Source organism: Odontomachus brunneus, unplaced genomic scaffold (assembly GCF_010583005.1).
Source record: "Odontomachus brunneus isolate Ranch 3 - 2012 unplaced genomic scaffold, Obru_v1 Obru_scaffold_130, whole genome shotgun sequence".
Classification (NCBI taxonomy): domain Eukaryota; kingdom Metazoa; phylum Arthropoda; class Insecta; order Hymenoptera; family Formicidae; genus Odontomachus; species Odontomachus brunneus.
This window is the reverse complement of record NW_022639580.1, coordinates 163,940-177,426: the sequence shown is the minus strand read 5'-3', so window position 1 is coordinate 177,426 and position 13,487 is coordinate 163,940. Positions and strand designations below refer to the sequence as shown.

At 42.4% G+C, this 13,487-nt stretch overlaps 1 protein-coding gene across 1 annotated transcript; it reads left to right on the top strand.

The window, feature by feature from the left end:
• Positions 1-714: 714 nt before the first annotated feature.
• Positions 715-13,009, top strand: LOC116849998. Its single transcript, XM_032827759.1, has 12 exons — positions 715-1,164; positions 1,382-1,519; positions 2,305-2,504; positions 5,145-5,424; positions 5,505-5,596; positions 5,711-5,912; positions 10,265-10,272; positions 10,670-10,759; positions 10,867-11,008; positions 11,509-11,640; positions 11,739-11,876; positions 12,230-13,009. The coding sequence occupies exons 1-12, from the start codon at positions 939-941 to the stop codon at positions 12,622-12,624; spliced, it is 2,043 nt and encodes a 680-aa protein (XP_032683650.1). The 5' UTR covers positions 715-938; the 3' UTR covers positions 12,625-13,009.
• Positions 13,010-13,487: the final 478 nt, after the last annotated feature.

The window sequence follows — 13,487 nt, the reverse complement described above, 5'->3', positions numbered from 1 at the left end:
TCTGTCATTCCTCGCGTTTCTATTTTACTCAGGACTTACACATATTATCCAACTTTGGCAAATGGAAAAGCTGTCCGAATTAAAAACCCCAACAAGCTCTCATTTCGGCCGTCCATCGTATGAAAAGATAACTGCTCGCTCAAAGTCGTCGAATCGTCTGTTACAAATTCTTTTTAACATTGTTGAGAATTCGTAGATTAGCAAGCTTTGTATTGCAATATAATTTTTCTTTTTGTCTATTTATTTGAGAAAAAATTTCTTCTTACAAAAATTTCTCTAAAAAAAAATCATACAAGTTACATGGAAGGAAATAAGTTACAATTATAAATATACAAATATTATAAATAATACAAAGTAAAAGTTATAAATACAAAATATAAAATAAAAATAAAAAAATAAATAAATATAAAAAATAGAATAAAGTATTATATAATTGTAAGTATAAAAGAGTAATATCAATTCCAAGAATTAAATCCTGAACATTCTTATTATTGTCTTGGTCTTTAAACATTCGTATTTTAAGACCAATAGAATAAAAATATTCAGGATTGGGTGCTTGTGCGGGTGTTGGTGTTTGTACTTTAAAGAAAAATTAATAAGGAACGTGCGAAATTTGGGACGGAAGGATGGAAGGTGCGATGTTACGACGTGCCTCAGCGAGCTTCTCCAACGTGTCCGTTAAAATTGGTACCGACGAGGAATCCGAAAGAGCTGCGCAGGAGGTCAGCGCGCAGCGACCGACCGATTCCCTTTCGAGTTCGAGCCGCTGGTTGTTCGTTGTAGCGAATCATACGGTTGCTCGTGCGGGCTCGGACAGCACGTATGCCTCGTGTAGTTCGATTCCAACAGTTCAAGAAAAGGTAAAAGGCCGGCCGCGATAAAAAAAAAGACCGTCAGTGTCGATGAGGACGTCCGGGTGGTGGTAAACCGGTCCGAGCATGAAGACGATTGGCCGGATACTCGCGTGCGTGCTATTGGCAGCTGTCTTTGCGAAAAATGTGCTTGCATGGAGTGCCGGGAATATCGAATTTCCGAAGGAGCGCGCCAAAGAGATCCAAGCCGCCAACGTCACGAGACTCAGGCTGATCTCGCGACTGGATTCTGAGCTTGACGACTCCCGGGCTGTTCTGGATGACACGTCCAAAACGAAAGACGATAAAAGTGGTATGCAACTTCACTTACACGTACACGTTGATAGGCAGAGCGTTGCGCACACGAGGAGTAGCAACTCACGGTGATGTGGGACTTGTTAAGTTCGTCTTCAATCCTGAAATGAATCGAAGAGAACCGCACAAAATCTCACGATGTACGCTCCGGGAATTTAGTACGTCTGCTGATGTCGTGGATTTTCACCCTAGTGAACTAATATTTGCATTGGTAGATCGAGGGCTCGTGGAATCTCGCACGTTTGGAATAAAAAGATTGCAGTTCATGCTGATGCCGTTGATGTACAAAATGGGAGTAATGATGACGATGTTGATGGTGCTGACGGCGGTCTCAGTGAAGGGACTTTTCATCGGTGAGCCACGTTACTTTCGTGCGCGAGTGAAAAGTGTCACCGGCACGAATGTATAACGGTATTTCAATTGCTTAACGTAGCCTGCATGCATGATTAGGAGAGATCGCCGACCCATTTCTTCGCATATGAGGCGTTTGATATATTTGAGCGGTCATTAGATTCGTAACATTTCCTCATAACCATTTCTCAAGAATGTTGATGAATTCATTTTATGTCGGACTTTATTACTCACTTTATTAACTTCCCATTTATTATTGTTGATTCCATATACGGGGAATAGATATATACTCACATAAACAAGACAAATATACTACGCCACGTATGATTTATTGAATTGTAAATAATGTACTTATCGATTAATTTTAACATCTGTTATTCTTTTATGATTTCTATGATATATTGATATATTTGAGCGATCATTAGATTCGTAACATTTCCTCATAACCATTTCTCAAGAATGTTGATGAATTCATTTTATGTCGGACTTTATTACTCACTTTATTAACTTCCCATTTATTATTGTTGATTCCATATACGGGGAATAGATATATACTCACATAAACAAGACAAATATACTACGCCACGTATGATTTATTGAATTGTAAATAATGTACTTATCGATTAATTTTAACATCTGTTATTCTTTTATGATTTCTATGATATATTAATTTGATTATTTTTCTATGTAGAACGCATTATGACTATAGAGTTATCTTCTATGCTGTGAGGCACGACGATTGGCCGTCTCAGCGCAGAAATTACACGTTGTATCTTCCTACTTACAGGTATCATACTGTTAGTGCTGAAGCTCAGCGCGTTTTTAGCGAAATTTCATTCCGCCTGGCATCATCACGCAGCACCGCAAGAATGGTCGCCGCCGCAACCAATTCACGTGCACGTACACAACAGTTTTCCGTATACTCACACACATGGCTGGGCACCGAGCGGACCGGGAATGGACGAGCAACATTATTACTATAAGGGATAAATCGCGTACATCCGACGCCGTATCCGGTTCGCGATTTCCGGCCGGAAAATCGTGAGAGACGGGAAAGGGGCCATAAGAAGCTTCTCGACGGAAACCACGCATCGTCTGCGTGGAACTCGCTATGAGGTCATCGCCTTTTCGATGATTTACTCGATTTACTCGAGTGAGACGCAAAAGACGTCAGCAATGCAACCTCCAGCTTCGATTTCAAGCAATTTCAGACGGCGAAAGCGTACTGTCGACGTTTCCCGTGATTGTCGCGACGAATTGCGCCGTCGTAACTCACGACTGCAGCCATATCCGTCAGCGTTGCTTTTCAGAATCGAAATATTCTCCGCGGACGTTCGCGAAGAGTAAGCGCGGAGATATTCGCGAGACGCATAATTCGCGAAAGAACTTTGCGGCATGACGATCTCCGCGCGTTGTACCTCGTGCGTTGCCAGGCTCTACTTCTGCGGATATACCAAAGGAATTCCTGTAATGTATAATTAGAGCGCGTAACTCTACGGCGTTTGAAACGCGTGAAGTTTAGAACGCGCGCGTCACCGTTTAGATAGTCTTGTTCCGCACGGAAACAATTGGCCGTGCACGTCGTTGCTTGATAATAATAATAATAATTCAAACAAATCTCTCTACTTTGCTGTTCACGTCGTCGCGACAGCTGATCCGCTTTAATCAACACATCGTCGGGCTGTCTTGGCGCGAGTCTTCGCGTACTTTACTAACCTTCGCATTCCGTTTTTACTTCGCGATCATCTGTGGGGGAGTTGACTCCGCGGAGCTAGTTGACTATCAGGATAAGTTGGCGAAACCGATTATTTCTGTTATGTTTTAACAAGTCAAACGATTAAGCAAACGAAAGTTTTAAATGTGTCAATGGCGACTTTGAAATCCTTGCTTGCTTAATTCCGAAATCTATTAACATGTTGACTGCTAATTACGAGATAAATCGTAATTGGCCTTCTTGGCTAGGGCGCCGACTACAATTTATCTCGTAATTCTTTGACTTGCCATTTTCGTACAACTATGATTAAATTCGTGGTATATAATTAAGAATAGATAACTAAGATTAGATGGCTTCTGGGAAGGGAACAAAAATTCAAGGCTGGCTTACATGAATTACAGAAAATTTATTCATACATAAACAGAAAATATAATTATAAAAAATTTATTCAAAGTGAAAATCAACAAGCAAACATTCTGTATGCTTTTTGGTGATTACTATGTACTATAATTAGAGTTTTGAATAATATAATATGATTAAACCAAATTGGCTTTTGAGATCGGAATCCTGAAAATTGCCGTGGCAGTCAACGTGTTAAAGAACATGTAGAGAGATGGATAGTTATTTATTCTTCGCTGTACAGTTCTTCCGATCTATATCCTCTGAGCTCGAGACTGACTTTTGCTCGCTTGTCCCCGAAAGACTTGCGATTCTTTTATTCTTCATGTTTACCTGTGCACGTGCAAGGAGAAATGTGACGACTCTCGATCGTCTTGCGATCTTACGGCCGCCGTAAGCATGATCTGCACGCGACGCGTATCAACGCACACAACACATTCCCATATATATGCCGCTGGCCGGTAAATGAAATAAACGGTTCGAAAGAAACAGTTCTAACAACGCTCGTTGCCTACAAACAGTAGAAATACTCGATTTCGCCAATTTACGTCGGTAACCAACTAGCCGCGGTTTACCTTAATTGCCAATATCGGATCACGACAGAGAACGAACTCTCCTTCTTTGAAGAAAGCATATTCGTGGTGATAAGCTTCTGTCGTTAATTAATGTCATAGTTTAATATAGATTTATTTACGAGTTTATTTATTATACGAGACGTGCCACACATACATACACGATGAGCCTTCAAAATACGTAAATGAGATATATAACATCATGATGAAATTGTTAATCTTATCTGTAACTGCGAAAAATACGCAATCGCACAAAGAGTCAAGTCTCCGTACCAAAATGAAGAACACTTATACTTAGGAACTGTCGCATACCTCATCTAATTAGTAAGAATCTATTTATTGTACCAAGACATTGTAAAGATATATATTTTCCTTGAATTATTGTAATATATTTGTAAAGCAACGTCACGGACACGCATACATTTACCGTGAGGCATTATGAGCGTGATTATAAATTTTCGCACGCACGTGTGCAAATTGTTTCTGAGTGTCGACGAAGGAACGCTTTCCTTCTCTACTCTAAAGCGCGAATCAATCGAGTTCTATTCGACACCTCGCGGAGTCTATCGCTCGCCTTAGAACGATATTTACCGATATTAGCCGTTAGAGATCGATTGGTTTGCTCGTCGTTACCGACGCATCGGTGCTCGCCGATACGGCCAAGTTACGCTCGCGCTCCGGCGTAAATAGCGTTCTTCCAGTAGTAAACGAGACCTAGTTTCTAGTGTCTAGTGGGGTGCCCGAAGAGAACGAAAAAGGTAAAATATATATCTCTACTGCGCATCGCATAGCACGGTGCAGTCCGCTCACTGTACGAACGCGAGCACAACGCACCGTGCGAATCGGAAGGAAAAGCGCGCGGGCGAAAATCCTCGATATTTCCTCGTACAGGTCAGTGGAATATTCGAGCGAAAGAATCACAGTGACGCCAGTCAGCAGTAGTGTAAAGCCGCAAGGCAACGACATCGTGAAAGTTACGTGCATCTGCAGCAGCCGATCGTCCCAACGCGGAACATGGCTGGGACGATGTTATTTGCCTGCAATATTATTCTCTGGCTGGCGACATCATCGAAATTGGCGGCTCGAGCCGAGGAGAGGCAAAACGTCGGCTCATTGGCTCGCCCGAACATGACTCAGAGCTTGAACGTGTTCCCCGGGGTCAAGCTCTGCTCGGTGGACGGCGAGGTCGTGGTTCGCGTGAGAATGCGCGACCTACTACAAGGTATTTCGCAAGCATTACTTTGGCGCCCTAGCTTTTACGTTCGGAAAGAACGTATCAAGCATTTCTCTCTTATCCCTCAGAGACGGAAGTGCAAGGTCGCAAGAGGAGAGAGAGGACAAACATTCTGCAAAGACTCGGATACATGATGATGATGACACCGTTTGTCATGCAGGTTCGCCATTTTTATGATCGTCCGAGACGATCGCGCCTTCATTACTGATCGGGAAAACGATCGACGTTCCACATGCTCGTTTAACGCTCGTTTTCCCTTCTTTTCTTCCCGCAGGTGCTCTCTCTGCCGGGCGCCATAGCCTCCATCAAGATGTCACTCCTAAGGAGCGTCATGGTCGCGCAACTAGCGATCGCGATAATGTTCTACAATTTGATCAGGAGCACGGAGAACGCGGACGTGGTGGTGGTGCGCCAGCCGCAACATCACGCGCATTATTATCACAGTTATCATCCCGACGACGAGGACGAGTGGTTCGGTAGATGAGACGGAAGAGGAGACGCGACACATCCTGAGGATGTAAGAAGCCGGCCAGTTGACAGCTTCGACTTTCCAAAGCGACACACACTCGAACGTACGAAGAACATCTGTGATATAGAAAACGTCGTGATGAAATGCAAAATTAAATTGTTTATGTACATACATATATATACATTTATATATAAATTATTAAATTTGATTTACATGTCTCGTATGTGTGTGTGCGCGTTGATGCATATTCATTCGCGTATCATTCGGAGGCGCGTTCGACTCGCAAAACGCGCGAATTTCTTGCCGGTTGCGTGTTAACCTGTCCGCGTTTTACTTCATATTAAGCGAAGCGCCGCTTGGCAAATGCGATATCAAGGTGTCGAGTGACCCACTTCGGGGCCTCCACATAACGGCATTTCGGTCCAGATTCCCGCGGATGAGCGAGCAGCCGCCCGCCCGGCAGGTTTTCCCATTTCTCTCTCGGTAAATTCGACATCGAAATCGAAATGAGAATTCTGACGCGCTCCTCTCGTACGAGGTATTGCCGACGGAGCGGCAAAACCTGCTCAGACACGCGAATCTGAAAGAGACGCGCCGGGAGCAAGGTGGTCGCGCTTCGGCGCGTAATTGTAGCGCGTATCGAGGACTTTCGCGAATCGAATCTCCGAGAGTTCGATATTCGCGATGCGTACACGTGCTAGAAACCCGTCCTCTTCCGCCCGCGTGCGTGTCGTTGGTATGCCGCAACTATCGTCGCCCCTAACTCGGCACCTCGTCGTATCGGTCTGATATGCGCTACAAAAGTGCACGATGCACCGTGCATACGCGGTAAACGAGAGTTCAGACACTTACCACAAAACGCACGGATCGCGTAAACAATGTCCTGTCGCGACGCTACGTGAGAAAATTTAGGTCCCGCCGGCACCGATACTTCCCGATTCGATATTACGCGATCCGATTTCTAACTGCGGCTCGCTCTAGATCGCGTCGGCGGAAAGTCGAGCATTTCGCGAATACAATTAGGCTAGTGCTTATTACTCTGATATACCTTCTTTCCTTTGTGCGAAACTTCTTTTCTCGAATTCGCAACGAAGCGAAAAAGTTTCGCGAAACACCTTACAAATCGGAGCGTGCGATTCTGCCATTACGGAATCTTTGAAACGTCTAAAAATAATCTTTTCCTCTTAATTCTTCCATATATAGCCTCAAGGGAATTCTTCTGAAACCAAAAGGAAAGTGTTCTTAACATAAATTAATGTCCTCTTTATTAGGAGAGGAATACTTCTTAGATAAAGATTTCTGCTTGCAATATGGGATTACAGGAAATAATATTTTGCAACTAAAGTTTTATTTTTTGGTTGTTAGAATATTTTCTTTTTGTTTTTATAAAAAAATTTTCTCTTGAGACAATATGTACAAAAGGATATTCTAAGGATCAGATTATATTTTTTGAGTATCTTTGGTTGCAGATCTGAAGATTTTCGATTAATTAATATATAACTTAATTATAAAATAAGATAACTGTAGCTTACTAGTTATTTTATGTTAAATGTTTTCTTTATTTTTGTATGTATTTATTCTAGTTGTATTCATTTATTTGCGTGTCTTTGTATTTGTTCATTGTATACTTCTTGTATTTCTTGACTTATTAATTTTGCTTGTATGAATTTTATTTTGCTAATTTTATTTGCTATTTTAAATTTTGTATGTTTAGTTATTAGCTGTATATTAGATTTTCATTCTATTATTTTTTTAGTCCTTCCATTTTCTTTATCTTCTTTTTTATGTGTTTTCATGCTCTTGTCGATGTATCCATGCTGTTTTTTGTTTCTTTTATGCAGCTAAAGAGTTACCCGTCAATAAATTTTCTTTATTATCATTATCTTCCCGAATTGACTCGATCGCGCGACACGCGACGCTTTCTAACTCTCCGCTGAGATTTTATTTTGGGAAGCACGACGTCATTTCGAAAATCGCAGACGATAGATCCTCTAAATGGTGCTACTTTCGATGACCACCACTATGTGATTTCTAATCTCCCCTTGGAATCATTTGCGCGACCGGACAAAATTCTCGACGTCTATCGACATTAGAGTTCAGCGATGGCCGCCGCGTTTAGTGATTGAAACTTAACCCACAAATTTGTGTTTTAACATCATCCGTGTAATCTATCATCTATACCCATCTATTAACGATATTGGATATTAGCGTTGAGATAGGCGTCTCTTATAAGCGTCCACAACTATACATTAAAAGGGAAAGAGAGAGTGAGACGTATATCGATTTTGATTCGATAATGTCTGTTCCACTATCGTCGCACGTCAACCTGCGAATATGGCCCTGACCCTCATTTCGCAGTACTCGTTCTACATACTCGCGCACGAGTTCGCAAAGACGAGAGAAAAAGGATATTCGCCGCGTTGAAAATCTCTAATAACTCTCTCTTTGTCGCGCACGCGCGCCTGGGTATACGTGCGCTCTTTCGATCGATCTGTCGATCGATCGATCCATTAGAAAAAGGAAAAAAACTCTATTCCGACTAATCGGCCATGCAGGCTTTTCAATCGTCGAGCGGCTCGTGCACGCTCTCGTCGTACAATAGGCGACGTTTAAAATCACACCGCTCCGCTGACATTAGCCAACAACAAGAGTGGTGTCCGATTGGTTGACCTATGCGCTTAAACGTGCATTAATTTATTACAATCCCGCATCGCCGGTCCGACAGGCGCGCTCGACAACGTGCCCGAGGAACGGCTATCGATACGACAGCACCGTGAGAACACAAAACGAAAGGTCATCTAATAAATACGGATTTACTCACTTACCGTCGTGAACCTCTTCCCGTGCTTGTTGTGTTTGTCTCAATGCCCGGCTGGGGAAAGACTACCTCAGCTCCTTGGCGCACAGAGTCACCTGTGATTGTAACTCGGTGCGAATTCCAATGCTGCAGTTGATCCGATCGAAATGAGGGATTGATTTACATGTAAGAAACTCGATTTTGAGTTTGCACTGAGAGAAATTATCCGATAAAAAAATTAACAAACGGATATCTCCGATCAAAACCGATGAGTTTTTGTATCCGATCAGGAAACATCCGATAAGAAATATCGGTTCATAATTTTTTTATCAGTTTATTTGATGAAATATAGAGTAAATTCGGATAACATGGTCATACTTTCTTAAAATGCAAAGAAAATACATTTCTTATTGTTATTTCTTAATAGCGTTTAGCACATTACTTCACTGAAACCTACAATATATAATACCATCAGATTTGAAAGAAAAATACTTCAGTGAAATTATTTATTACAAAAATATCAAAACGTGAGCATTGGCCATCTTATCTAAATTTTTAAGACAAGATGGCTATATGGAATAGATGACTCATACATATTTTATGTTCAAGATTCTGTACCTATTATTTTATAAAATAATGAAAAAAATATGATTTGATATATTCATTTTAGTATAGGATATTTAATACATATTATTGGTGAAAAATAATACACATATAAAATAGAAACCTCTATTACAAAACTTAAATTCTAAATCCAATTTTTGATCAAAACAAACAAAAATTGCACATAAGATCTAATTACTGTAATATTGAAAGTAATTTTTGAACTTTCGTTTTATAAATGTTAGAATTATAGTGGGCTATCTTACCCAAAATGTGAGTAAAAGACGGTAATAGTACTTATAAAATAATGAAAACGAAAATAAAAATGCATGTTATATTACAATTTACATACTTTATGTATCTAACGTTGATTGCGATAGCTTAACTGTAATTTATTCGACGTTACAGCAAGTATTAGTGGATACATGAGAAATTTTATAGGTATTCGAAAATAAAAATATAGTATAATATTCATAATTTTGCTATTTCGAAAAATGTACGCACATACACTACGATAAATATCGATTATCTTTGTGACTGACTACACAAACGCGATGTTTTGCAGTTATTAGAGAAATTACAGCCTATGACCATCTTTCCGGTATGGCCATAATACCCGAGTTTAGCTTAATCAGAATTTATTCTGATCGGAAGTATCCGAAATTTAATCGAATAGTGAGATCGGATATAAAAATTGATCGAAATTTGATCGGAAATATTCGTTTGTTAATTTTTTATCGGATAATTTCTCTCAGTTATAGTCAACCACCGTCGCGATCACCGCTTCCGGAATTTCGTGGCGATTCCGCTTCTGGAATTTTGATGTTTGCTCTTCGAGTTGACAGAGCCTCGTGCCCGGCGAGAAGACGAGGACGCGTAAGGAAACAGACGCGTTCTTATCCTTCGAGATTAGCACGGGAAATTTAGATAAGATGTTAACAATGTTCGTCGTGCCGCAGACACGATCGTGAGTCCGCGGGAGGTGAAGCGCCGTCGATAGATCAATACAGCGTCAGATAGAAATCCGCCGGCGTGCAAACTTTCACGACGACAAAAATGCAATCTGCAACGGGCAGCAGCGGCGCGTGTTCGATCAGCGACGATTCACGAGAGTCAAGTGGATCCCGCGCAATTATTTCTACGCGGAACGTGCAAAAGCAGGGGAATGGTCGTAGGCTTGTGTGCCGATTTTTCTCCCCCGGCGACCCGCCGCCGTCCCCTCGTCCGCACAGTCCTCCCTCTCGTCTGCATATTCTACCGCGTTGCGCATCATCGTCGGGTCGTTTCGTCGCGGATAATCCACCGCGAAGACGGGAATGTTTTTTTCTCGTTTGCGGTTACGTCAGCGCTGCATGTGCTCGCAGGATTCCGCTCCTCTTGCGCCGTCGTCATTCGTTCGCGCGAGCCACTCGGAGCCACAGAGGGATCATCTCCGCGGGATGTCGTCCTTCATGGTGAGGGCGCGCAAGGCCGTGCGGAAGGGAGTTTTCTTTCGTGTATTTCTTTTGTTTTCTCTCCTCTTTTTCGGGCGTACCTAAGGGAGACGCGGCTTTCGTTGCAGAAGGGATGCTGCGTATCTCTGTGCCTGCTGCTGCTGTGTCGTCTGGTAGCGCGGCATCACGCTTTCGCGGACCAAAGCACTGAGCGACCCTACGAGTTCTCCTTCAATATCCTCGATTTTCAACATAGATTCGAGAAGAAAGGTATTTCAGATCGGGAAAGTGTGCAACGACAATTTTTTGACAAGTTATAATCGCGAAATTAGACTAAGAATGTTGCAATATCAAAATCAGAGCAATGAGATAGTGTACGAAAAAATTACAACTAACATATTATTATTATTGTTGTTTTGGAAAAGTTGTATTTTTGAGAATATTGACAAATTTTTTCCAATTTTTCAAGTGTATTCATATGTAATTTACTTTCTGCTTGCGTGTTTTTCCTCCTCTTTTTTTGTAAATTATTTTTTATATCTATTTTTCTTCTTGCATTATTTCGAAAAAGTTACTCCATTTGCGAATAAATTGTCTCATACTGATTTCGAGATTGTTGAGATAATTGTATGCTTCCGGTATTTTGGAAGAATTTCATTTTGAGAGATCATGTTTCGGGATCATGTTCTCGGCAAATTGCGCCAGTTTATAAATTTCGGTACATTATTTCATGACAACTCACTCCCACCGACATTTGTTCCCTATTCGAGACGCCGACGGGCTTATCAACGGGGAGTACGGGTTCATTACGGCGGATGGTGTATATCACGAAACTGCATACGCAACGGACAAGAACGGTGATTTTATTATTACCCGAATGAGAAACCGGAAAATAACCAGCCGTAAGTTCACGCCTGTTATTTAGAGACTTACTCGATGAATTTACATACCTCGATCGCTTTGGATGCATTATTAAAACGCCTCCTGTTCGCTCAACAAGTGAAGGATGCCCAAGAGATATTCAAGGATCGGCCGGAAGCTGCCAAGAAGTTGGTAGAGGCGATTTCGAGGGCCTGCAGCGGCTGCAAGATCGTCGTCGCGAAAGACGAGGAGCCCGCGAAGAGACCTGAGAAACGCGGTAAGACGACGTCCAGCACTTCGTTTCAATTAACACGCTGCCTTGTGAAATTAACACACTACGCTCGGTGAGGTTTCTCCCTTTCACGATGGATCGCTGATCGATTGATCGATCGAGCTGGACTCTCGGTGATTCTGCAGAAAAATGATCATGGTTCCATTTCTGGACTTTATCACATCGATCACTGTATCACCATAACTGCACAGACATCTAAGTCAGCGATACGTCAGCGCGCGTAAAAAATGTATGCGTATTCGAGGGTAGCCTTTCGAGACACATAAACCTCCGCGTGGTTGACGCGTGGAAACGTGTCAAGAGAAGAGAAAACCGACACGATTCTCCCGATTCCACAGTGGACGCAGTGGTCAACAAGTTCCGCAAGGAGAACGTCATATCGATGACGCGGCCCAAGGAAAACGTCGTGAAGAACGTGATGCGGGAGGCGAAGAAGCTGCTGCCGGAGCCCGGCTCGAACGCAGTGAACGATCAGGTGCTGGAGAAGATGGCGAACGATCTGTACTATCAGTTCAACTACACGATCACCACACACGGACACAACGAGGACGGTTATCGCAGCGGCCGGAAGGACGGCAGTTATCGGTCGCAGAGCGAGAACGGCGTCGAGACGCGGGTGAAGTATCTGTCAAACGAATTCGGCCATCAGCCGAACATCACGTTTGCGCCGCGCGCGAGCACCGACGAGGAGCACGCTCTCAAAGGATACTCCTTCCGCTGGTACTGGCCGTAAAAATATCGTACTTCTGCTCTTTATCTCGACTCCGGGATTTATTTCTTCTTTTTCTTCTACTTTTTTGTTTCTTCCCGGGAATATATTCGCGGGATTATACGCCACCGAACTGTCGATTTAGTCTCGGAGGAGTCGCGTCTGGGGATTCGCGAGACTCCGATTTTGCGACGAGCGGTCTGGCGACAAGTGATTTATCGTAAGGGAATCGACGATTTGTTGAAATCGAAGTCGCTCCAGTGACAAAACGAGGATTCATAATTGGCCACAGTTAGGCAAGATCCAACCCACGAAATTGTGATGAATTGAATGATTTGAATTTTTCTTTTTTGCCAATATGTCTTTCTACACGAAATAAAAATAATTCAAGCCTCAAGTTGGGCTCTCAAAATTAAAAAACAGTTTTTATTTTCTACTATTGGGAGTACAAATAAGTCTCCGCCGTTTTTTATCAAAAATTGGGCATTTATTGTGAAAGAACGGTATCTTATGTTTTATTCAAAGTATTGTCCATCGCTAGCCACTACTTTTTCCCATATTTCTGGCAGTATACGGATACCGCGTCGGAAGAACGCTTCATCTTTTGAGGCTATCCACGAATCGACCCAATTTTTGGTATCTTCATATGATGTGAAGTGCTGCTCAGACAGGCCGTGCGTTATCGATCGAAACAAGTAATAGTCAGAGGGAGCAATGTCTGGTGAATACGACGGGTGGGGTAAAACTTCCCAATTGAGTGTTTCCAAGTAGGTTTTGACCGGCGCCGCAACATGTGGACGAACATTATCATGCAGAAGAATAATTTTGTCGTGTCTAGAGTAGTAGTGGGCGCGTTTTTCTTTGAGTACTCGGCTCAATCTCATCAA